Source organism: Chlorocebus sabaeus, chromosome 8 (genome assembly GCF_047675955.1).
Source record: "Chlorocebus sabaeus isolate Y175 chromosome 8, mChlSab1.0.hap1, whole genome shotgun sequence".
Taxonomy (NCBI): Eukaryota; Metazoa; Chordata; class Mammalia; order Primates; family Cercopithecidae; genus Chlorocebus; species Chlorocebus sabaeus.
In genome coordinates, this window is record NC_132911.1 from 85,384,504 (window position 1) to 85,411,555 (window position 27,052).

At 35.9% G+C, this 27,052-nt stretch overlaps 2 protein-coding genes across 2 annotated transcripts; both read right to left on the bottom strand.

Moving 5' to 3' along the window:
* Positions 1–5,550: 5,550 nt before the first annotated feature.
* Positions 5,551–12,725, bottom strand: PMP2 (peripheral myelin protein 2). Its single transcript, XM_008000968.3, has 4 exons — positions 12,503–12,725; positions 10,002–10,174; positions 9,689–9,790; positions 5,551–8,643 (listed from the first exon to the last, which is right to left on the bottom strand). Exons 1-4 carry the CDS (start codon positions 12,573–12,575, stop codon positions 8,593–8,595), a joined length of 399 nt encoding a protein of 132 aa, XP_007999159.1. The 5' UTR covers positions 12,576–12,725; the 3' UTR covers positions 5,551–8,592.
* A 10,643-nt stretch (positions 12,726–23,368) lies between these two features.
* FABP9 (fatty acid binding protein 9) lies at positions 23,369–26,758 on the bottom strand. The gene is made up of 4 exons (XM_073018655.1): positions 26,636–26,758; positions 24,355–24,527; positions 23,785–23,886; positions 23,369–23,629 (listed from the first exon to the last, which is right to left on the bottom strand). The coding sequence occupies exons 1-4, from the start codon at positions 26,709–26,711 to the stop codon at positions 23,579–23,581; spliced, it is 402 nt and encodes a 133-aa protein (XP_072874756.1). The 5' UTR covers positions 26,712–26,758; the 3' UTR covers positions 23,369–23,578.
* Between the last annotated feature and the right edge of the window lie 294 nt (positions 26,759–27,052).

Below are 27,052 nucleotides of genomic sequence, written 5' to 3' on the forward strand. Positions count from 1 at the left end.
CCATTGGTCTATGTGCCTATTTTTATACCAGTACCATGTTGTTTTGGTGACTATGACCTTATAGTTTGAAGTGGGGTAATGTGGTGTCTCCAGATTTGTGCCTTTTGCTTAGTCTTGCTTTCATGTGTGGGCTCTTTTTTGGTTCCATATGAATTTTAGGATTTTTTTTCTAGTTCTGTGAAGACTGATGGTGGTATTTGGATAGGAATTACATTGAATTTGTAGATTGCTTTTGTCAGTATTGTCATATTCACAATATTGATTATACCCATCCATGACCATGGGATATGTTTCCATTTGTTTTTGTCATCTATGATTTCTTTCAGCAGTGTTTTATAGTTTTCTCTGTGGAGGTCTTTCACATTCTTAGTTAGGTATATTCCCAAATGTTTTATTTATTTTGCAGCTACTGTTAGAGGGGTTGAGTTCTTGATTTGGTTCTCAACTTGGTTGCTGTTGGTGTATAGCAGGGCTACTGATTTTTTACATTAGTTTTATATCCTGAAAGTTCGTTGAATTAATTTGCCAGTTCTAGGAGCATTTTGAATGAGTCTTTAGGGTTTTCTAGGTATACAATCATATCGTCGGCAAACAATGAAAGTTTGACTTCCTCTTTACCAGTCTGGATGCCCTTTATTTCTTTCTCATTGCTCTAGCTAGGACTTCCAGTACTATGTTGAACAGAAGTGGTGAAAGTGGGCATCCTTGTCTTATTCCAGTTCTCAGGGGGAATGCTTTCAACTTTTCCCCATTCAGTATAATATAGACTGTGGGTTTCTCATAGATGACCTTTATTACCTTAAGGTATCCCCCATGTATGCCAATTTTGCTGAGAGTTTTATCATAAAGGAATGCTGGATTTTGTTAAATGCTTTGTCTGGGTCTGTTGAGATAATCAGGTAATTTTTGTTTTTAACTTTTTTTATGTGAGGTATTACATTTATTGACTTACAAGTGTTAAACTATCCCTGCATCCTTGGTTTGAAACCCACTTGATCATGGTGGATCAGGTTTTTGATATGCTGTTGGATTTGGTTTGGTAGTATTTTGTTAAGGATTTTTGCATCAGTGTTCATCAGGGATATTGGTCTGTAGTTTTCTTTTTTTGTTATGTCTTTCCCTGGTTTTGATACTACGGTAATACTGGCTTCATAGAATGATTTAGGAAGGATTCCCCCTTTCTCTATCTTTTGGAACAGTGTCAATAGGATTGGTACCAATTCTTCTTTGAATGTTTAATAGAATTTAGCTGTGAATCCATCTGGTCCTGGTCTTTTGTTTGTTTGTTTGTTTTGTTTTTGAGATCTGTTGCCCAAGCTGGAATGCAGTGGCACGATCTCAGCTCACTACAACCTCTGCTTCCGAGGTTCAAGCGATTCTCCTGCCTCAGACTCCCGAGTAGCTGGGACTACAGGCGCCCACCACCACGCCCGGCTAATTTTTTGTATTTTTAGTAGAGATGGGGTTTCACCATGTTGGCCAAGCTGGTCTTGAACTCTTGACTTCATGTAATCCACCTGCCTCGGCCTTCTAAAGTGCTGGGATTACAGGCGTGCGCCACCGTGCCCGGCTGGTCCTGGCCTTTTTTTTGTTGGCAATTATTTTATTACCATTTCAATCTCACTGCTTGTTATTGGTCTGTTTAGAGTTTCTAAGTCAGCCTGGTTTAATCTAGGAGGGTTGTATATTTCCAGGAATTTATCCATCTTCTCTAGGTTTTCTAGTTTATATGCACAAAGGTTTTCATAGAAGCCTTTAATAATCTTTTGTATTTACGTGGTATCAGTTATTATCTCCTGTTTCATTTCTAATTGAGCTTATTTGGATCTTCTCTCTTCTTTTCTTGGTTAATCTCACTAATGGTCTATCAATTTTATTTATCTTTTCAAAGAATCAGCTTTTTGTTTAATTTGTCTTTTATATTTCTTGTTTCAATTTCATTTAGTTCTGATCTAATCTTCATTATTTCTTTTCTGCTTTGTTTGAGTTTGGATTGTTCTTGTTTCTTCTTCAATTCTGTGAGATGTGACCTTAAATTGTCTATTTGTACTCTTTCAGAGTTTTCGATGTAGGCATTTAATGCAATGAACTTTCCTTTTAGCACCGCTTTTACTGTATACCAGAGGTTTTGATGGGTTGCGTCGCTATTATCATTCAGTTCAAAGAATTTTTAAATTCCATCTTGATTTCATTGTTGACCCAATGATCATTAAGAAGCCCGTTATTTAATTTCCACATATTTGCATGGTTTTGGGGTTTCCTTTTGGACTTGATTTCCAATTTTATTCCACTATGATCTGAGAGAGTACTTGATATAATTTAGATTTTTTAAAATTTACTGAGACTTGTTTTGTTGTCTATCATATGGGCTGTCTTGGAGAATGTTCATGTGCATATGAATAGAATGTATATTCTGCAGTTGTTGGGTAGAATGTTCTGTAAATATCTTTTACGTCCATTTGTTGTCGGGTGTAGTTTAGGTCCATTGTTTCTTTGTTGACTTTCTGTCTTGATAAGCTGTCTAGTGCTGTCAGTGGAGTATTAAAGTCCCCCACTATTATTGTGTTGCTGTCTATCTCATTACTTAGGTATAGTAGTAATTGTTTTATAAATTTGGGAGCTCCAGTGTTAGATGTATATATTTTTAGAATTGTGTTATTTCCCTGTTGGACTAGTCCTTTTATCATTTTATAATCTCCCTCTTTGTCTTTTTTAACTGCTGTTGCTTCGAAGTTTGTTTAGTTTGATATAAGGATAGCTACTCCTGCTCTCTTTTGGTGTCCATTTGCATGGAATATCTTTTAGCACCTCTTTATCTGAAGTTTATGTGAGTCCTTATATGTTAGGTGAGTCTCCTGAAGACAGCAGAAACTTGGTTGGTGAATTTCTTTTTTTCTTTTTTTTTTTCCTGAGATGGAGTCTTGCTCTGTCACTCAGGCTGGAATGCAGTGGCATAATCTCAGTTCACTGCAACATCTGCCTCCTGGGTTCAAGCAATCCTCCTGTCTCAGTCTCCTGAGTAGGTGGTACCACAGGCACATGCCACCACACCCAGCCGAATTTTGTACTTTTAATAGAGATGGGATTTTGCCATATTCCGTATGCTAGTCTCGAACTCCTGACCTCAGGTGATCCACCCACCTGGGCCTCCCAAAGTGCTGGATTACAGGCAAGAATCACTGTGCCCGGCCAGGTTGGCGAATCTTACCCATTCTACCATTCTGTATCTTTTAAGTGGAGTATTTAGGCCATTTATATTCAATGTTAGTACTGAGATATGAGGCACTTTTCTATTCATCATGCTATTTGTTACCTGAATACTTTGGTTTTTTTCATTGTGTTATTATTATATAGGTCCTGTGAGATCTGTGTTTTAATGAAATTCTATTTTGGTGTATTTCAAGGATTTGTTTCAAGATTGAGAGCTCCTTTTAGCAGTTCTTGTAGTGCTAGCTTGGTAGTGGTGAATTCTCTCAGCATTTGTTTGTCTGGAAATATTGTTATCTTTCCTTCATTTATGAAGCTTAGTTTTGCTGGATACAAAATTCTTGTCTGATAATTGTTTTTGTTTAAGGAGACTAAAAATAGGACCCCAATTGCTTCTAGCTTATAGGGCTTCTGCTGAGAAATCTGCTGTTAATCTGATAGGTTTTCCTTTACAAGTTACCTAATGCTTTTGCATCACAGTTCTTAAGATTCTTTTTGCCTTGACTTTAGATAACCTGGTGATTATCTTTTTGTGATGAATTTCCCAGGTGTTCTTTGAGCTTCTTGTATGTGGATGTCTAGATCTCTAGCAAGGCCAGGGAAATTCTCCTCAATTATTTCCCAAAATATGTTTTCCAAACTTTCTCTTCTTCCTTGGGAACACCAATTATTCTTAGGTTTAGTCCCAAACTTCTTGGAGGCTTTTTTCATTTTTTAAAAATTCTAGGATTGAAGGAATGAGCATATTCTTTTGTCCCAGGGAGTGCTCCCTTGATGTGATGTTCCCTCACTTCCCCTAGAAATGGAGCTTCCTGAAAAGCAACCTGTAGTGATTGTTTTTGCTCTTCTGGGTCTAGCCACCCAGTGGAGCTACTGGGTTCTGGGCTGGTACTAGGGAGTGTCTGCAAAGAGTCCTGTGATGTGATCTGTCTTCAGGTCTTGCAGTTGTGAATACCAGTACCTGTTCTGGGGGAAGGTAGAAAGGAAGTAAAGTGGACTCTGTGCTTTTGTTTTTGTTTATTGTGCTGGTTTTGTGTTGGTTGGCTTCCAGCCAGGAGGTGGTGCTTTTGAAAGGGAGGATGCAAACTTGCTCTAGGAACCCCTGGTTAAGGGTTCAGGTTTCCCAGATGGTGGGCGGGGACATAGAGCTCTTCAAAGATTATGACCTTTGTTTTGGACTACCAGGGTAGGTAGAGAAAGACCACCAGGTAGATAGCGATAGGTGTGTCCGAGCTCAGACTCTTCTTGGGTGGGATTTGCTGTGGCTGCTGTGGGGCATGGGTGTGTGATTCCCAGGCCAATGAAGTTATATTTCCAGGGAGATTATGGCTGCCTCTGCTGAGTCATACAGGTCACCAAGGAAGTGGGGGAAAGTTGTCAGTCACAGGCCTCACCCTGTTCACATGCAGCCCACAGTCCCAAAGGCCAACCTCATTCCCCCTTTAGCCTTCCAGTAGCACCGAGTGTATTTCCAGGAAACCTGTGACCAGGGCTGAGAAGTTTCCCCAGACCACGAGCCACTCCATTGAGAAAGCAAGTAGACTCACAGTTTTTTGGCATCTCGGGGAGCCTGCAGTGGTGATCCAGTTCCTTCAAAGGGTCTGTGGATTCTCTCAGCTTTCCTCGTATGTTCCTGTGGTAGTTCTTGAAGCAAAAGTCTTAATGCTGCTCTGTCCATTGGAGCAGGGCTGCAAGCTAGTCCTGCCTCTAACTGTGTTCTTAACCACCGTGTTATATTAAAAAAGAATTAGAGAATGAAAATTATATTCTGATTCTATTTTTGAATATTACAGAACTCAAGTACTATGGTCTGAATGTTTGTGTACCTCTAAATTTATATGCTGAAATCCTAACTCCCAAGTCGATGGTATTAAGAGGTGGGACCTTTAGGGAAGTGATGAGGTAATGAGAGTAGAGCCCTCATGAATGGGACTAGGGTCCTTATAAAAGAAGCCAAAGAAATCTCATTTTCCCCTTCTACCAAGTGAGGATGCAGCCAGAACATGCTATCTATGGACTAGGAAACCAGGCCTCACTAGACACTTAATCTACTACACCTTGATCTTAGACTTCCCAGCCTCTAGAACTGTGAGAAACAAATTTCTGTTGTTTATTAGCTATTCAGTTTATTTTTGTTTTGCTGTAGCAGCAGCCCAAATTTACTAAAACTTCAAGTTTTGTTTTATTTTTCCCCTCTTATGGTTGTTTTAAAATCTTTTTCAAATCTAACAAATATACTGTTAGCTGAAATGATTATTTTGCCTTCCTTCTTATCAGTGCAGTTTGACATTTTCTGTTATGAAAATAAAAAGCACTCATAATTTTTGCATAATAGAGAAATTATCTTTATTGAGGAATGCATTTTATAACAAGTTGTATTATCACAAATCTCTAAAAATAACAATGCAATTTTTAAACTCTTGTTTTTTGAGTTGGAGCCTGGGGACAAAACAATAATAACAGCAAACAACAACAATAAACAAAAAACCACTTAACACAGACATTTCTAGGCTGAAAAAGAGACGAAGTTGCCAAGGGCAAGGTTTTTTTTTTTTTTTCAATCGTGTTTGGAAGTAAATTCCAACTTACAGAAAAAGTTGCAAAAATCAGACTATCTCAAAGAAAACACACATACCTTTTACTCAGATTACTCAATTGTTAAATTTTATCTCATTTGCTCTATCAATTGCTCTCTTTCTCTATTTATGTGTATCATATTATTGTTAAATTTTACCTCATTTGTTTATCAATTGTTCTCTTTATGTATGTTTGTGTGTACTGTTGCACACACAAATGCACACAAATATATGTTTCTGAATTTTTTGAGAGTAGATTGCATGCATTATGGCCCGTTACCTCAAAATACTTTATTGTGTATTTTCCAAGAATAGGAATATTCTTTTACTTAATCAAAGTATACTTGTTATCTGATTGACTGTCTATATTCCAATTTGCCAATTGACCGAGCATTGTCCTTTGGAGCATTTATGTTACCTCTAGTATAGGATCCAGTCTAGTATCACTTACTATGTTTAGTTCTCAGGTGTTTCTAATACAATTTAATCGGAAACATTTCCACAACTTTTCTTTGTCTTCTATGATATTGACATTTTTTAAGAATTCAGTCAAAACCCCCTGTCTTTTTCTGTTGTTTTTGTTAAAGCGATGTTGTTTCCTTCTCAGTGTGTCACATTTGAAGGCACAAGTTGAACATCCACGGTTTATTGGTGAGGTTAATTTTGATAACCCAGTCAAGAGGTTGTCCATTTTTTTTTTCCGTTGCATAGTTACTGTTCTTTCCCCAGAAACTAACAAGCAATCTGTGAGGAGATACTTTAAGCCCAGAATAATATCCTAATATCCTGCTCCTAATCAAAATTTCCCCCTAGCTTTAGCATTGATTGATAATTCTTGCCTGAGCCGTATTTACTGTGATGGTTGAAAAATCATGGTTTTCCAATTCCAGAACTCCTTTCACCCACATTTACCAGCTGGCCCATGACATTCTGTTGTAAAGGAGACACCTTCTCATTTGTCTGTCTATCTATCTATCTATCTATCTATCTATCTATCTATCTATCTATCTTCTATTAGTCATCTATCTACCTATCTATTGATTATGTATCATATATCAGTATGGATTCATGGATTTCTATTTTTTCCCAATGGTTTATAATTTATTATTTTTCTCAACTATTTTGCTCTCAAATTGGCTCAAGTTTGGTCAATGGGAGCCCCTTCAAGCAGGCTCTATGTTTTGGCAGTATACCTATTATTTTTTTGAACATTACTTTCTGGCACAACAAGATATTTCAGGCTCATCTTGTTTCTACCTTGCCCTTGCTTTGGAATCAGCCATTTTGACAGGTAGCCCTGGTTCCTTTTAGTGGCAAATTATATTAGACACGAAGATCTGAGTGCTAGGTGTATTCATTTCTGCTGAGGTGTTTTTGTGTCTAAGCCCTTTTGGCAGATAGAATTAGTAAATATATGCATGTGTATACACACACACACATATATACACACACATAGATGCATGTCTAATATCACACACATATATGCATGCAGGCATGTGTATGCAATTATAATACATATAAATGTACATATACATGGTTTAGAAATTATGAACTTATATCAGTTCTATTCCATTTCCACATGGTTCTTTCTTGCCTTCCCTCATTTCATATTTGTATGTTCATTTTTCCACAGTGGACATCCTGATTCCCATCAACATCAACATCAACATCGACATGTTTTCTCATTTGCTCAATCATATAATACATCTGAAATAGTTTTATTATTACTTGGGCACAATGCAATTGTCCCCTATTCCTGCCTGTCACAAATTACTGGACCTAGTGATTATATGACTAGTTATTTATTTAAAATAAAAGAACTCCTATGTTTACAAAAACTTTTGTACAAAAATGTTTGTAGCAGCTTTATTCATAGCAGCCAAAAATTAGAAATAGCCCAATTGTCTTAATAGTAGAATGAATAAACTGTGATATATTCATACAATGAAATAGTACTTGGTAATAAAAAGAAACAAACTACAGCTGCATGCAACAATATGGATGTATCTCAAATACATTATGGTGAATTTTAAAAAGGCAAACAAAAAAGAATCAATGATGTATAATTCCCTTTATATGAACGGACAAAATGAATCTACGTAATAGAAACTAAACCACTACTTGATTTTGGTAGGGGTGGAACAGAAAAGGACACTGATTGGGAAGGGGCAGAAAAAAATGTACTAGGATTAAGAAAATGTTTTGTATCTTGATTGGGATGTGAGTTATACGGGTGCATGCATTTATCACAGTGGACTGAACTCTATCCTTAATATCTGTGCATTTAATTGTCTATAAATTATCCATTAATTTAAAAATGTTGGTTGGAGTAGAGGCTACCCCTTTTAGCTGAGACTACAATTCTTTACATTAAAATAGCTCATTCTCCTAGCTTGCCTCATTTCTGATGCTCCTTCCCCATAACTCCCCAGCCCCTGTCAGCATTTGAGTTTGCTACTATGATCAATACCTTGATTTCCTTTTACTAACAAATTCTATCCTTTTTATTATCATTTCAAGTATACAAAGTTCAACATAGGTTAGAATTTTGTAATTAGTTAAATGACATCATCAACTGATCGTGTCTGGCCAATATATATGCTTTAATGTAGTAATAACATGTATGCACATTAAAACTGTTTAAATAACACTGACTTCTAGATTAATTCTCAGTTTAGGCCTTTGCCTATCTGATATATTAAGACAAAAGCAAAAACAAACATTTGCAGTGTATTCAGGTTTTGTCAATGGAAGCAATTGATTTCCATCATTAAATGATCGAAAGCCACTTCAATGAGGAAACGATTTTTCAGACCTTCTCATAGATTCTGGTGCACACCACGCCCTTCATTTTACATTCCTTAAAAAAGAGAGAGGTTAATTGAGTATCTCAAGTTCAAACCAGAGAACAGAAAATGTGTAATAAAAATAGAAATTCGAAATAAATTCATAAGATTAGTTTAGAAAGGAATAAAATATCAGTTTGTCAGTCTCCAGTAATTCAGAATTATGACCATTGAAATAGAAGAAACAATTTAGAAGTTGATCTATGGCACTGTAAAGGAATTTTTTTTAAGTGGCAAGTTTTTATGTATAATTCACTTGCATTTAAATCTAATAGGACAGTGATTTTCAAAAATATCTACATATTTGTGTTACCTTGGGAACATTTAAATATAGTGATGGCTCCTCCCCCAAGAGATGTACATTCAGTTATCTGTTTGGGGGCCTCCATATTGGTATTTACTCCCCATGTAAATCTGTTGTGCAGCAAGGGGTAAGAACCACTGTACTAAAGAAAGAAACATTCGGAAGAGTACATGAATCTGTTTACAATCAATGTATGTGTTAATTAGTGAACATAAAGCCTTAACCCTTAAAAAAATTGTCAAAGGTCATCACATATAACCTTTGTCATTATTTTCATCTGCCAACTAGAAGTCTCCAATGAGCTCAGTTTGCTTTATTGACATGATTGATTCTAAGTTAGTATGGGCTCTTGAATGAAAAATGGTGGGATATCTGCAAATATTCTACAAATGAGTTTGCAAATAATCTACAAAATACACCTTGTAGAGTGTATTTTGCTTTTAAAATTTAGACTTGCCTTCTTCTTTGTGAGTCCAAACTAGTAAGATTTACCTAAACTTTCTCTAACCTTACAACCATTTTTAGGTATTTTTATTTGTAAAATAACAAATGGCCTTTTTTATTTCTAAAATCTTGGGTCAGTACTTGAAGATGAGTCTGTAATAGTTTAAATATCACTTAAGCATTAACTATTACTTTATTCTTAGTCATTTTTATCCATTCATATTCCAAAGAACAAAGAATGTTTTGAAAATAATATAATCAAATTATTTATATAGCATTATTTCTCTATTTAGAAGTAAAAATACTCTTACCACTACCATTTTCCCATTCACTAGCTTTCTCTTTATGGTTGTCTCTTTGCCATCCCATCTCTGCACTTGATTCAGTGATCCTCTCTGCAGGGTTACGATGCTCTGCAAAGACAAGGTCATGCAATTGACTTGCCTGAAATTTGTTGATCAAAGAAGCAGTTCTTTCAGTACTGAACCATTTTCATAATAGATGTCTCAGGAGATACACTCCTTTTCAATACAATGGAGTTTATCCTTTTAAGCACTGGCAGGAATAGTCCTCTCTCTCAAGCAGCCCACTGGGCCAACTTTGAAGAGAAACATTAACGATTACCTTGGCCTTTCTATTGTCAGCAGTGGTTTCTTCAAATTCCTGGCCTAGCTTGAAGGAGATCTCTGTATTTTTAAAGGTGCTTTCAGTTCGTATAGTTATAATATCTCCTTTCTTGCTGATGATCACAGTGGGTTTGGCCAAATTTCCCAGTTTTCTGGTGGCTAACCCCACACCTGAAAATTAAGATAGTGTTAGAATTATGGTGACCAAAACAGCATAGCCAAACAGACTGTGGTGGCCACATCCTTTGCTCAGTGGTGCCCCAGGTGTGTCGATGGCAGGTAATATCACTTACTACTAAGCGTCTCCTCCCATGTTTCACTCCCAATGGAAATACATGCCCAGTACTCACACGTTTCAGGTTTTGTTGTTTGAAAAGTAATGTCTGCAGATTTTCTTTTCTTTTCTTTTTCTTTTTCTTTCTTTTTTTTTTTTTTTTTAAGATGGAGTCTCACTCTGTGGCCCAGGCTGGAGTGCAGTGGTGCATCTCGGCTCACTGCAAACTCTGCCTCCCAGGTTCACTCCATTCTCCTGCCTCAGCCTCCCGAGTAGCTGGGACTACGGGTGCCCACCACCATGCCTGGCTAATTTTTTGTATTTTTAGTAGAGACAGGGTTTCACCGTGTTAGCTAGGATGATCTTGATCTCCTGACCTCGTGATCTGCCTGCCTCGGCCTCCCAAAGGGCTGGGATTACAGGCGTGAGCCACCGCACCTGACCAATGTCTGCAGATTTTCAAGAGTTAAAGTTTCCAGCTGAAATAGCTAGTGCAAGTCATCTATTTTTATCACATCCAATCCTATTCCCCATTGAAAATTACTAATTATAGATTTGCATAAATCACTTTAGAGATTTTAGTTTGTATGTACAAATACTATAGATATATTTTTTAAATGAGACTATAGCATATACGTATTGTTCCACGATATTTTCCCTCAATACCATATTATGGATATGGAGAAGTATTCCCCTCATATTTTTGATAGAATCTCACTTCTGAAATTTTGTGACTTCTATATCTAGCTGGTAGGAAAACAACTATCCATCTACCTTTGAGATCTATACTATTATAAATGATCATAGAGAGTTAAAATATTTTTTTAAAAAACTCTTCTACGTTTCAAAAATGAAACACAATTAGACTCTTAAGTTTACTACCATTATTACCAAGACTATAAAATAGATGGAAAAAGGAAAAATGTCAAATAAAAAAATATGAAAGAAAAACTAGTTTTCCAGGAAGCCTCAATGCTTGGATATATTTTTTCCGGTTAAAATGATCTCAAATTTTTATATACTGAATAAGAAGTTAAGAGTTATAGCCAATAAACTATAAACTATATTCTTTCTTCAAATTCTGATTAATCTTTTGTTATTTTATACCGTTTAGGACACTGTTTTTCAAGTTAAATTGTAATCTCTGTGACCGAGCCTGAGAATTTATATTTACCAAATCCCAAGGTGTTATTTTGCACACTAAACTGGAAAACAATGAAATTAGCGAATCCTTCACGGAGACTTTCTTTTATTTGGCTTCTTCCTCAGCTGTAAAGTGAAGTCTTTAAATCTAACCGGTCTCACAGTATGAATTCATCCTAGTGTTCCAGGCAACGATGACATGACTTTGCTCATTTTATCTAAAATAGAACATTTTATACAAGCTTTCTGAACAGTTAAGTAAAGCTGTAGGCACTTTGACAAGCACAGCAACCTCAGGTCACTGGCATCACTCTTTGTTATATTCATATAGTTCTGAAAATTCCCAAAGACTCTTCATATCTATTGTGTTTATATCAATGGGACATACTCTAGAAATAGTATAAAATAAAATTGTTGTAACTAATGACTCGGTTTTCCATCTCCATTCACTGCTCCAACTCCAGAAACATCTGATGATAGTGAAATTGAGTTTGAGTTTACTGCCACAACTCCAATTTTTTTTCTCTCAGTAACTTCCCCAGGCTATGAACATAGTATTTTAGGAAGTATTTTTGTTTTTCAAACTCTCTGTATCTACATATTGTGTAATAAAGGACAACCTAGAGGTAGAGAGAAAAAACTGTTAGTTTAGCTAAAAATTAAAATTTTAAATTAAAGTTTTCTAGGATTTGCAATATATTCAATTCCTTATTTTATGAACACTTTAGTTACTATGAATGTAGCTCTCAGAAAAGCCAGAAAATGGGTTGACTATGCTTTTAAGCTTTCTTTCCGCTGGATCTGCAACCAAAATTCTCTTGGTATGAAATTGCCCTTGAAATCAGTGGGAGTTTCATGCATTTAAGCAGCTCTCTCATTTAAGTTAAAGAGTCTATTAAAAGTTACCACTAATAAAATTCAAATAAATTGTCTGAATGACACAAAAAAGATTAATCCTAAAAGAGGAATGTACTGCGGCTTGTGCAAACCCCCCAGTCTCCTGTTAAAGGTGTTAGATGAAAATGTCATGAAGCTTTCTTAAAAAGGAGCTTTTCAGCAGAACAACAAAAAGCATTTCTTACCCAGAGCTTTCATGTAATCGTCAAAGTTCTCACTAGAGACAAGTTTCCAGGTGCCCAGGAATTTGTTGCTCATCGTGATGGGTGAGAGCTCAACACAGTTCTAAGTGGGATTCAGGAGACTCAGATAAGATGCTGAGGCCTGAGAAGATTCTTTTCAAGGACGCCCAAAGCATGTGACTCTTACAGAGACCCAATGGGGAAAGGCAGTGTCGGGACTAAGCAATGAATGGCTCTTCAATGGCCAGCTGCCCGCCCAATAGGATAAAAGAAAACCCCACACAATACTCCCTTTTGTCTCCAAAAAAATTTATAAAATGAATGAGATTACTATTTGAATCTTCAAAAATTTTTTGATCGATCTTACATTTATAAGAAGGCTTAGGCCCTTCATGCTTTGGAAAAGACTGCATGAATTATGTGATCGTGAATGAATGTGTGTGTGTTCAGGCATGTTGGTCACTCTCAATCCTGAGTCTGCACAATTAAGAATTCTTATTGAAAGGGAAGAAAAAGAGGAAAATGTCTGTAAGTATTATGATAACAGTCACAAATATGTTGTGGGAGAGAAATGTAGGGGAGCAGTGTGAGGAAGTATTCATAGGTAAGAAGGCTTGGCATAGTTCACATATCCCAGGCAGGCAGAGTAGGCAGACAAAGAAGTCAGTCTATTGCAGCAGAGCACAGAAATTGTATTCATGTGATGAAACAAGAAGTAGCACTATAACATGTTCTTTGAGCACAACAAAGATTTTCAGCTAAAAATACTGAAAATCTGAACTAAGCAGGTTCCTGGATACTATAACCATTTGTGTTTAAGTCATTTAAAATGAATCTACAATTTTATAAAGAGGATTTCCTATAGAAAGAGTACTAATATATACTGAGAACTCACTATAGGCCAGACACTGTGCTAAGTGCTTAATACAGGTGATCTCATTTAATTATATCACTGACTCCAAGAGTTAGGAACTATTATTACATCCATTTTACCAATGATAAAAATGAGCTTGGGGACATTAGGTAAATTCCTTCCAAAAGTTGAATAAGGAGAGGACGGGTCTGAACCCAACATTACTGCCAGTGCCTGGGTTCTGAACCATGATCTTAACCTGCTTCTATTATACTGTACCATATATGCTACATACACAGAGGCCCTGGCCAGAGATCACCTGATGCTGATAGCACCATGATTGGCTAGAAACACTCTTGCTCTTCTCAAAAATCAAGTGGGGTAAAAAATCAAAAGATCCAGCCTACTATATTACACCAAAGCCCCAGTCTTTGGCCAAGGGGAACAAATGTAAATCCACTTAGAACGTAAGTGTTGCTCTTGAGAATCTCTAATTACTGCTATATCTTTCCTAGCAGGTTTTTTTTTTTTTTTTTTTTAACCTTAGCATGAATTCTGACTGTGAAACAACTGATTTTACCAAGTTTTATACATTTGGTAAACAGGTTGGCACTGTTTACAACAACAACAACAACAAAACACAAAAATATGATGAATTTGGTCATAACAGGTAGAATCATTGGCAACAAGGGCTCAGGAAACCCAGTCCCATAACTGTGACATAACTATTGCAGTTATGTAGTTAGAGTTCAAGCTGAACAAAACATGTGAAATCATACACAGTGGGCTGAAGTTTCATTTACATTCCCAGTGCCTGAATAGCTCAAGGTGGGAAAGAAATAGTGAATAGGAAAATTCCTCAGCTGACCAACTAACCCAAATCTAAACCCAAGAGAGTGTAATTGGAGGGAGTACATTGTACTGGGATAGAAAAAACAACTATGAAATAAAGAGCTTTTGATTAGTGGATATGTTATTTGATTTTCCAAAACACTTTACAAAAATGATGATATCATTTGTACTTTCAAAACTTTTTTTTTTTTTTTTTTTTTGTGTCAGCTGTACACTATTAAGGAGTACAGCATTCCGCATTTAGGTTTTCTGCCTAAATAAATGAAGGACCCTCAATCCCTCACCCTCACACTAGAGCCGAGACCTTGTATTGGGTGGGACTGCTACAAGAAAGCTGTGTGAATTTTAAGCTGACTCTGTATTGCACATAGGAACAGCAGTGGAGTTTAAAATGTAAACATTGAACCATATGTTTCCAAGACAGAAAACTTATAACTTTGAAGCAATATTAGACCAAGAAAAAAATTTTCTACTTAAGGCTTCTCAGCAATTGTACCTGACTGCTATTAATAGAACTGACCAGACGAGTTTGGACCATGATGAGATTCTGAGGCCAGTACACGGGCCAAAGGCACAGATTAAAGCAATGAGAGAAGACGCAGACTGAACCAGGCCTGACACATTATATCACTCCTAGCTAAGAAAGTCATCAGTGTCCCAACAAGAAAGAGTGCACAGAACCACATTATAACTAGATGTATATATTTAGACTGGACTACATGTTTGTAAAATACATATAGTCTCTCTATGATGTGTATTCAGTTCTTCTCTCTTCACCAATTTATTGTCCATGTAAATTCTCAAGATAACGGCAAGTTATTTGAATCATATACTGAAAGGAAGATCCAAAGGTCAAAACAAAATAAATAAAGAAATCTTACTCTATATAACACACCATGTAAGTGCTCCTTATAGATTGTCTTCAAGCTAAATCCAATCATATATTTGAAAAAGAAATAAGATAATCAATCATTACATAGCAAATGAACAAACAATTCCTGACCCTCCACTTGGATGCCAAAGATCCAACTCAATTTTTGTTGTTTATTCAATTGCAAACATATTTGTTGAGAGCTTATTAAGTGCCACGCACCGTTGAAAGTGCTGATTAAACATTACTGAATCAAATTCCTTGCCTTCATGGAACTTACATTCTACTCATGATTTGATAAAAGCTTGAAGCAAGAAGTTTTAATGGTAACGAATTTGAAATTATTTGTAAAGTAGAACTATTCTGATAATAATTGATGACAGGAGAAGCATACCATAGAATACCAAGATAAATAATCAACTTAAAAGGGTCGCTTAAAACATTGTGGGTTCATAGTAGGTGTATGTATTTACGGGGTACATGAGATGTTTTGGTACAGGCATGCAAAGCGTAATAACCACATCATGGAAGATAGAGTATCCACTCCCTCACACATTTATCCTTTGTGTTACAAATAATCCAGTTTTACTCTTGCTTATTTCTAAATGTACCATTAAATTATTATTGACTGTTCTGCTATCAAATACTAGGTCTTATTTATTCAATTTTTTGTAACCATTAACCATCTCCACCTCCCTCCTACTCCCCCACAACTCCTGTACTACCTTTCCTAGCCTCTGGTAATCATCCTTCTGTTCTCTATCTCCATGGGTTCAAATGTTTTGATTTTTAGATAAGTGAGAACATGTGATATTTCTTTCTTTGTGTCTGGCTTATTTCACTTAACATGTGCTCCAGTTCCATCCATGTTGTTGCCAATGACTGAATCTCATTCTAAAAAGTGTCGTTTTAAAATAAACAGTTGGGAAGAAAATAAAAATAGACCTTAGAACTTTCACTTCCGGTCATGAGAGATGAGGAAATTAACCCAACTTTTCATCTGTAAAAAGACGAACAAAATTAGAAAAAAAAATCTTCAAGGCATCAGAGATAAAAAGGCAGAGAAAAACTAAGAGCTCAGGACTTGGGAAAGAAAGGCAAATCCAGAGAGACAAATCCAATATTTGGAGCTTCTGCTCCACTAAGGATCTATGAATTCTGCAAGAGGCAGGTTAGAGGTAAAAAATCCAAGGAACATTTATGACAATGCTACAGAGTTAGGGGAAAAGTGAAGAAGAATCTGGTTGATCATTACACTTTGTCTTGGGACTCTCTTGCCACACAGGAGTAAGGATAAGCTTGAAATATACCTGTGCTAGTATAAAGTCAATTCTTAAAATTAGATTAATGTGATCTGGGATAGCTAGTGAACCAAGCTACTAGTCAGAAATGAACATAAACCCTCTTCAGAGAAAGAAGATAATGTCACCTGAGATCTAAATTTATATATATAATTTATATATATATTGCTAATCAAAAATAAATAGAACAAAAAGAGGAAATATACTTAAAAGATAAAAGAAACAATGGACAATAGAAATAGATAATTCATAGAGCAGATAATAAAAACAAACATGATAGAAAATATCAACAGACCCAAAAGCATTTTAATGACTAGCAAGATTGATAAACTCTTAGGAATATGGATTAAAAATAGAGAAGACAAAATTATTGAATGCAGGAATGAAAAAAAGCATATTAATATATCCTACAGATATTAAAAAGATCATAAAAATATAAACTACTTCATGTCAACAAATTGAAATTTGTTAAATAAAAAAATTTAAAAGAGACTTACAGGCTTCTTAGAAAACACAGTTTATGAAAAACAATGCAAGAGAAAGTAAAAATCCTGAATACTCCCAAATCTATTAGCATTAAATCCATATTTAAAACCCATCTCATGAAGATACCCTATGCCCATAGGCTTCACCAATGAATTCTTACAAATATTTGAGGAAAAAATAATACCAATGTTACACAAACTCTTCTAGAGAATAAAAAAGGTCCCAGTTTCCAGCCTTCACCAAGATCTCTGTACGTGTCACTCTCTTTTCCCGCAATACCTCCCTTCATCTCTTTCCCTGTAATGCGTAATCACTCCCATATGTTTAATCCTTAATTCTCAGCTCAATCATCCTTTCGGACCTTTAGAGTGACTTTCTCTTGCTATTAACTCAACCATCTTTCCTAATAGTTTCTTTACCATGTATATCATCATTTAACAGTTACTGCAATGACGATGTTTATAAATTTTGAATATAACTTGATAAATAGCTTAACTGACATCTTGATTCCATGTGATCAGGGACAATGTGTGATTTTGCTCATGTAGTATCCCAAGTGCAAAACACTATGCATGCACACAGTAGGTAATGAATAAACATTTGTTGACTCACTGAATTAAGAAAATAAAACATTTTGTAGTTTTTGTTTGCATCATATCAGATAATAAATGTTACGAAAGCATCAAAAACTAGTGCTTATGATCAGTAGTATTATTCTTCTAAACTTCTTTCTCCCCTCTCTCTCCCCTGCTTTCTCTTTCTTTTCTTTCTCTGGAGATACAGAAAGAGCAAGACTTGGGAGATAACTAAGTGACACTCATTCCTTCATTTGGTCTTTCCTTTAGTCAGCAGTAAAAGCAGGCAATTGTTTCCATGTTCAGTATGACATAATCTTATTATGATACTAGGAAAGTGCATGTAAGATGATTCTAAGATTCACTGTACATTATCTCACAAGCATAAATGCAGACAATTATTCAACATGTATTTCTTGAACTGTGATAGTACTAGAGATAACATGATGAGTGAAATAGCAACAACTCCTTCCCTCATGAACTTTATACTCTAGTTGGGAAGACAGACATTAAGTAAACAATCAAGACACATGATATCCGATTATTATTTTTTGTCATTTGCAGATGGAGACTGTGAAAATGCCATTAAGAGCCCATTGACCATTACTACCTAGGAAGATACCTTATGAAATTTTGTAGACACCATCTTGAGACTAATGATGTGATTTATCTTCAGAAGTCAGTTAAGTTACTAGAGTAGCCAGTACCTTTCCCAGACAGCTATTTAGCATAAGGTGACGATGGCACTTCCGGGCTGATAACCTCCTCTTCCATTTTTCAAATAAGTGTTTTGCTCTAAGTTTAACAACTTCAAGAGTAAAATTGCTTTCTCAATGCAAACCACTTCATGCAACTTTCTCGTCTCCCAGTGGATATTTGGTCTTTTGGTTACTATGGTGACAATTGCATTTATGCAGCCCCAAAGGTAGTTAATAGTTTTTCTTTTTTGTTGAATGGCAATAAAGAGAGGAAAGAAGTGTTTGTGATTCCTCTAAACAATTCAATTAGCGGTGTTTGTTTGTTTGTTTTTTGCTAGAATCTAACACACCATTGCCTCTTTTCCAAAGGCTAGTCTAAGATTTCACATCATTATTGCTAATGGAAGACCTGAGAATTGGAGTTACTAACACACCGGGGAGTAAATAAAAGATAAGATTTGTGCATCTGAGTTTCTCTCTCTGGTCATGATAACATATACTGAGCTTTCCCCATTTTTCTACTTATTTGCATTTCGTCTTAGAGAAAAGGTGATATTAACACTTTCCAGATCCAGGACATCCAAGTAGATTATACTATTAGCACAAAGAGCTGTAGGAAACACTTTTTAGGATTTAGCCATTTGCTCCATATTGCTATGAAAAAAAGGAATCCCTTAAAAATAATTCACTTGCAAAACATAGTGAAAAATGTGTCTGTGCCAGGCACGGTGGCTCACACCTGTAATTCCAGCACTTTGGGAGGCCGAGGCGGGTGGATCACAAGGTCAGGCAATCGAGACCATCGTGGCTAACACAGTGAAGCCCCATCTCTACTAAAAATACAAAAAATTAGCCGGGTGTGGTGGTGGGCGCCTGTAGTCCCAGCTACTTGGGAGGCTGAGGTAAGAGAATGGCGTGAACTCGGGAGGTGGAGCTTGCGGTGAGCCGAGATGGTGCCATTGCACTCCAGCCTGGGTAACAGAGCAAGACTCCATCTCAAAAAAAAAAAAAAAAAAAAAAAAAAAAAAAAAAAAATGTATGTGCCTAGCTTTATTTCATCAGGAGAAAATACAAACTCAAAAATTCAGGTGATTTTTCTAATCATGTGGTATCCAGGTAGCCTATTTTGTGTTCTACTTTATTTCTTTGATTGTGTCATACAATTTTTTTAAACAATTAAGATGGTATGATGGCTTGAAAGTATAATGTACATATGAACTTTTTACATCTATATATATATTTCAGACTAAGTAAAGTTAGATCAGAGAATCAATTAAATTCATGTTTAAACAGTGGATTTTTTTTTTTTAAATTCATGCCAGTCCATTCCTTATTTCCTCAAATAGCTGAAAACTAGTTTTTTTTTTTTTAAGTTAAATTCCAGCTTATAACATGTTCATGACTGGAGATAAACTGTAAAAATGAAATCTCTTAAATTTCACACTTATTCGGAGCAATATTAGCTGCTGTAATACACTCCAGGATTTCAGTGGCTTATCCTGGAAGTTTATTTCTTGCTTGATGTCCAGTCCAGTATAAGTCCTCCTGGTCTATGGGGAGCTTTTCCCCATGAAGTGACTCAGAGGTCTTGGATCCATTCATCCTGTGCCTACACCATGACCTCAGGTATTCAGAGACCTCTCCTCCAAGCAGGCAGGCACAGATTTCCTTGACCCAGAAGTGGCACATATCACTTCTACTCAGTTTCTAATGCAAAATTGTCCTAAGGCCCCAGGGAGACAGGGGAGGGACTGGGCAATGCAGTGCCTGGCTGGCAGACTCTTTCTAGCAACAATGCTATGATATGGAAGCGTAACCCCAGATTTCTACTGGATAATTAACCATCTCTGTCACAGTGGCTTTCAAATTGTGGTACATCATGTTCTGACATTATTTCTTAATTTAGGAAGATAGAATGTGATAGTGAATTTGGAGTAAGTTCTCATTTAGCTTTATCACTTACTCTAATACATGGATTTCATTTGGGCTGAAGTTTTATTGTCTGTAAAATATTGATTATTTTGAGGATCAAGAAAGATAACTTTTGGGAAATTGCTTTGTAACTTATGTATTGAAAGATATTATTTTTAATAAGCATCTACTCATATTCGAACTCTGTTTTACAGAGTAAACTAGAATCCATATTCCCTGCTCATTTTTCTCAATTAGTTGCTCTAAGCTTACCTCTGCTGAGACCCTCTTGATCTCTTTTTCTGCTCACTGTTTTAGTGCACCTGTTCAACAATTACATTGTTCCTATTCTTTGCATTCTAATTTCCTTATAAACTCAGAAGGGGATCTGGAAAAAATGAGAAGACCCTGAGGAATTTTCTGTGTCAGTCCTTATTATAAGGCTTCATTTACCCTCACAATCCTGAGAAGTAGATAAGTCTCCATTTTGCAAAAGAGAAAATTTAAGTGATTAAGCAACTCATGCATGCTCATGTAGCTGCCAATGGCAGAAGCAGTATTCCAGTTCTGGTCTGACTGGTCCTCCAACCCCATTCCATTCACTGCATGCATCTTTGGGTCAACAGGTGAGTTCTATTCTATCAGTGGGGCTGGTAAGTAGATGGTCAATCCCCACCTTCCTGGAAAAAGGCACACAAGGGCCTGGATACCAAACTCCAAAATGAATAGATATATTTTTGGCCTAAATATTCAGGATAAAAATCATAAGAGTGTATGTTTTGGGACTAGACTATGTCCTGATACTTCATCCTAATGTTTCATCTACTTTTGGTTACTATCTTTGGGATAGTCCATTGTCTTTTTATAGCCAGTGAAGAAAAGTATGCCCATTATGTTTATTGCATTTTTGCACACAAAATATAAAAATTAAATATTACTGAAAGTGCTTAAAACAAGTTATTTTAATTTTAATAATAAATCTTATTAATGATGTATTATATTATTATATTAATAATATGTAACATAATATAATACATAATTAACAATATAAATGTTTGTTATGTTAATATATAATATAATTAATATAATATGTAATTATATTATATATTAGTATAATAATTTCTTTTAATTAATTAATTTTAATAATTATTATTCAGTAATTTATTAATAGTGTTAAATAGCAAGGAAAATATGGTGAACAATTCTTGACTCATATATTAATGATGGCATCAGCATGATTGGTCTTTAAATAATTAATACTTTCCTACAAACCAGTGTGGATTTGATGTACAATAATATAAATATTCAGAATAAAATATATTTATAAATTACATTATAAAAATATTCTGAATATTTATTATTTATATTTTATTCTGAATATTTTTATGTGAGAGAATAAAAACTTCTCTCACTTGTTTTATTTTAAACCTGCTTGGAAAGTAAACAAATAATGACTTTACATTGATTAACTCACTATAATGAAAAGTCCCTCTATTATCTTTCTTCCATAATAAATCTAATACAAGATAACAAATACCATGTTATCATTTACTTAGAGATAGATGGTAATTTTTGAAGGCAGGTCAGATGTACCAAGAGACTGATTATGTGAGTTCTTAATAAAGATCAATGATTCTAAGTATACCTTTTAATGTATTTTAAAAGAAAATTTTCACATGATTTGACTGAAATTAAAAGGATTCATGTTTCAAGATGACTCTGCTACATCAAATATAAAAGGGAAGTTGTGAGCACCATACCTAAGTCTGATGTTTTCTAGTCCCTAAGACAGCATCAGATGCACAGTGATCACCGAGAAGAACTTGTTGGATGAATGAATGAATGATTTCCTCAGGAGTAGTATCTTTGACTCCACCTACTAAAATACTCAACATAGGGGTTTTGTTTCTCATTCGGGCTCATTGTGCTTTGAGCTGTGACATATCTAAAAAGAGAAATACCTTGAAAATTAGGAACAGCATTATTATTTTCTTAATCGTGCCTGTGTGAGGTCAAAGATTTAAGTGAGTAAGTGCTTTGTAGCATAATTTCTTCTTCCTAACAGTTGTGGAAAACTCTCTGACCCTGCTCTGAGACGTCACTAAAGCAGCTGTCATTTCCAGCTCCCTTGCAGAGGCTGATTAAGGAGGAATTCGTCCATATTCCCCTTTGTGCAAGACATCACTTCAGGGGCTGAACACCATCTTGATTTCTGGAACATAAGCATGTTTACATTTTGTGCATACTCAAATCATGAGGGAGGAGGAGGACATGGCATGCTGGGATGACCGTCATTGTCCACATCCAGCAGCTGCATAGCCAGCACCAAGACCATCACTTCCAGCCACAGTTGGAATCTCAGAGGTCTTCAGGGTTTAATGTGACAACCCTAGTTTCTTTCCTTGGCCAGGGATTCAGTTCATGTCTCAACCCCATGTTGTAGTCCTTTTGTTCATTACCCTTCAGTTTCACCCTTACTAAGGTGCCAGTAACCCCCAGTTTGCCTCCAGTAGCCCCAGGTTGTGCCTACTCTCCAGGTGTAATTGTTAATAGTGCCCCTTTTCAATTTTAATTTCTCTTCCAATTTGGATGACAAATTACATGGTCATTCTACTCTAGTGAATAGGCATGACTCTAAGGACTTACATTTGACCAAATACTATCTATGTTTAAATTTAAGGCAAAAAATGATTATTTATAAAATTCCCCCTTTCTTTCTCCTTTTTCCACCGCTATAGGTACACACAGCATTTTAGGCCTTGTCCTTTAATTTTACCTCCATTAAGCTGTTTTACCCTAAGCCATGAGAACATGAATTTCAACCAACAGCCTTTGGTGAAACTATTAAGGGACTCTGTGCAGCTCTAACAATTATATTCTTACTAGGCATTTAGAAATTCAGGACTGGCATGTAATAAAATGTCATTCTGCAAAGGCCAAGTTGTAAACAGTTGTGACAGATGCACCAGCCTGATTATTTTAAATGGATTTATGGAGAAACGAGATGACTGTTTTAAATGCTCTTTTATAGCAACTTATCCATAGTGTACGACACCCAGTCTCTATTTAATGCTATCTATCTGTCTATATCACCATCATTTAATCTATGTATCTGTTTTAAGAGGGATAGACTTCCGAAAAAATAAAAAGTCAGCAATGTTGGTTTTTAGAATCTGTGCTACCTAGGAGGTCACCTGAATTTCCACATGGCTTTGATAGAATGCCTTAACCTAAACGGAGTGGGTCCTTCAGTGAGAGCTCAAGGACTATGGAAGTCAGGTGGGCAGAGGACAGAGGGGACTTTGGTGCTGTTACGATCACACCACAGGCAAGTTGCTTCTTGCCTCATCAATTCATTGGTCTGTTCCTAATCCTCATTATCAAATAGCTTCAAAACTCTGCTTAATTTGATGTTTTTATTGAGCAAATTTATATTGAGACATTTTTTAAAAAGTCACTAGCCCTGAGGCATATCTTCTTCAAGTACCAGTTCCCTGTCAGTGAACAAGTTTTCATTGCTGTGGACCTTTCTTCACACCTTTTCGTAGATTCTGGTGCTGACAATATTATTCATTTTACATTCCTAAAAGCAAAGAGGAATCTATTAGAGTTGGTAGATAACAGGCTAAACTCGCCCTGCCCCTTTCTCCTCAGACCAAACCCTTAATTCAGGATGCAAAAACAATTGAGTAACTTGAAAGGCATGTATCAAATCAGAACAATTTAAAGAAAACTTACCACTACCATTTTTTCATCCACAATTTTTCTATTGATTGTTGTCTCTTTGCCAAGCCATTTTTGGACATGAATCATTGAGCCATTCTCTAATGTTATGGTGCTCTATAAAAGCATAAAGAAATCAGTTAGAAGTAGCAAGTCACTACCTTCTAACCTACATGAGACCAGATATCTACTTTTTAATTTCAATTCTGAAATTCTTTCCTTAAAATCCTCACTTTGGTTGTCATGATTTAGTACTATCCAACTAGAAGAAGTCTCAAGAGATTATTCAATTAGTGCTCTTTCTTAGGCAAACAATGCATTAGCTATTTGTGTTTGTTTCTTTTAATGTGCTCTTTCATAGAATGACAAAGAGATAAGAAAAAATGAAGTGAAAACAATTTGATTTTTTTAACCCTATTGTTAACCATCAAAATAATTAGCAAAAGGATTAACTTTAGAGATGTGAGAATATCAATGGAACAAGCCAGATGGACTTGGTGATAAATCAAGTTACAGAGTAAACCATGCCTAACCACCTTCTAGCTTTTTCCTGATTGTTGAACACTGGGAAGAATTAGTTCTGACCTTTACTTTCCGGTTGTCTGCTGTGGTTTCATCAAATTCTTCCCCCAGCTTGAAGGAGATCTTAGTGTTCTGGAAAGAACTTTCCGTTCTTATGGTTATCGTTTTCCCATCAACACTAATAGTTACTGTCGGCTTCACTAACCCTGCCATGCTCCGGGCTGCAAAATTCACTCCTGTAAGACAGAGATAACCTTGGACCTTATGAAGACATTGTTAACAATCACTTTGGAAGTCAATTTTCAAAGAATGCTTACTTTACCTATTTTGAAATTTTGGATAATATACAGTAACTTATTTTATGTTCTGTGTGATATCTGGGTTGAGCTAGATCCTCCCAGTCATAAGGTGTATATGTGACATTTTGAAAAGCTAAATTCACTCTCTGAGACTATTACACTTCCTCTAAAATGTAAATTTGTGTGGTGCCTTTCAAGAGATCAAATGCTTGCACTTCACCTTGTGGAGTGTTACAACAACTGTGTGGGTGCGGGACGAGTTTGACTTAGAGCCTGGCCCTGTTGTTCTGGTTGGGAATTTCCCATTGTCAAACTTGACTCCTGCAGTTAGTGGGCAGAAGAGCTGACTCCCTCTCTGTCCTGATATCAAGCTCCATTTCGCATTTAGATTCAGGAACTGATATGACACATCTCCCTGCAGAGAAGCAGTGTTAGACATTTGCATCACAAAGAAGAGTGAGATGGTTAAAACCCAGGTTCTAACTTAGCCACTTGCTAGCTTGGGCATATTATTTACCTCTCCTAACCTTCAGTTTTCTCAATAGTAAAGTGTGGATAACTGTATGCTTAACCTTGCAGGGTTTTTGTTTGTTTGTTTGTTTGTTTTTTGTTTTGAGACAAAGTCTCACTCTGTTGCCCAGGCTGGAGTGTAGCAGCATGATCTCGGCTCACTGCAACCTCTGCCTCCCAGGTTCAAACGATTCTCCTGCCTCAGCCCCCCGAATAGCTGGGATTACAGGCACATGCCACCATGCCCAGCTAATTTTTGTAGTTTTAGTAGAGAGGGGGTTTCATCATGTTGGCCAGGCTGATCTCGAACTCCTGACCTCAGGTGATCTGCCTGCCTTGGCCTCCCAAAGTGCTGGGATTATAGGCATGAACCACTGTACCCGGTCAGCAGATGTTTTAAAAGGTTAAATGAAATGGCTTAGCGTGGTACTGGCATATAGAAACTGCTCAGTTGTTATTCCTGCTTGTATTATGCCTAAACCCAGCTCCCAGTCAATGCAAGTGCTATTCTGGCCATAAGGCCCAAGTTTTTATATACCCCCCCAATTTTAATTCAAAACAAGTGAGTCTATAAAACTATGAAGAGATAGAAAAACTTGTTTCTTATGACCCTCTGAGAAAGTTAATATTGACTACGTCAGAGGAACAATATTACATTTATAAGCACATTGACTTATTATGGGAATAAGGCATTGTTATTTCATTGTCTAGAATAAGTAAACATAATTAATAATTGTAAGCATCCATTGAGCGTTTTAAGTAAGTTAAAAAAAAGTAAAGATAAGAAAGTCCTTGGCTTTGCATACAGTTTACTATTGTAAGGGAAGTTTCTCTTAATTAAATGTGAAAAATATTAAATAATTGCTGTTCTTCTATTAGTAAAGAACAGTTTAGTTATTATACACCGAAGTCATTATAATTAATGTGTAACTATATGACTTGAGTTAGAGATTAAAGGACAGGTAGGGTTTATAATTCTGAGGAATATCAGGGTGAGACATTCAATAAGTAAAAATGTTCTGTTTCTTCAGATTTGTAATTCTTCAAAATCATGTTTGTAAAATATCTCTCACATGTATGAGAACCAGCTAGAAATTTTGTTTGTTGATACTGCTGTTTTAAAGCTATAACTTAAAGCAAACCTTGAAACAAATTTAATTGATCGATTTAATTGTAGGTAGTGATTACTATCTATAAATTTGAAACTGGGAAAAATGTTATTAAATGAAATGACCAAGCTAAAATGAAATTCTATCTAGAAGTTAGGAGGAAGTATTTTCAAAAAGGATAAATAGGCTTAAATATATGGATTATGACGGGACAGAGGTGTCTGTGGGCCTAGTCTCCCAAAAAGAGACAATTATTACTAGTAATTTAAAAAAGCAAAAGTAGATGCAGAAATTATGTTAGTCTATAGGAATATACCCTAGGATCACATAAGAAAGATAATTGTAGGAAAATTCATGGTAAAGTACAAACCCAACCACATTACAAAATGCTTTGCCAATTTCCAAATTTGTAATGGTATTTCTCACCCAGTTCTTTCATGTAATCCTCAAAGTTTTCACTGGAGACCAGCTTCCAGGTTCCCAAGAAGGGCTCGACCATCATGGAACAGTTGCTGAGAAGAGCCACTCGTAATTGAAAACTAAAAAAAGACAGGCATTAAGGTGCTGCCAGTAGCTTAGTTTAAAGAGCATCTTCATCACATGACTCTTCTGAAATGGCCAATGGGCAATAGCAGAAGACTAAAGATTCTAGGTACCAGCATTTGACTCATTTTATTTACCTCCAAATTAAGAGACAGAAAATTAGCATGTAAAATTAAATTCTGGTCAATGATTTTAGCTTCTAGCAAAAAGATTTACACCCGAGTCACCTGATAAATATTACTTGTGGAACAGTGACAATTTTCAATAGACATCAACTTTTTGAACAAGGAATGCTGAGTC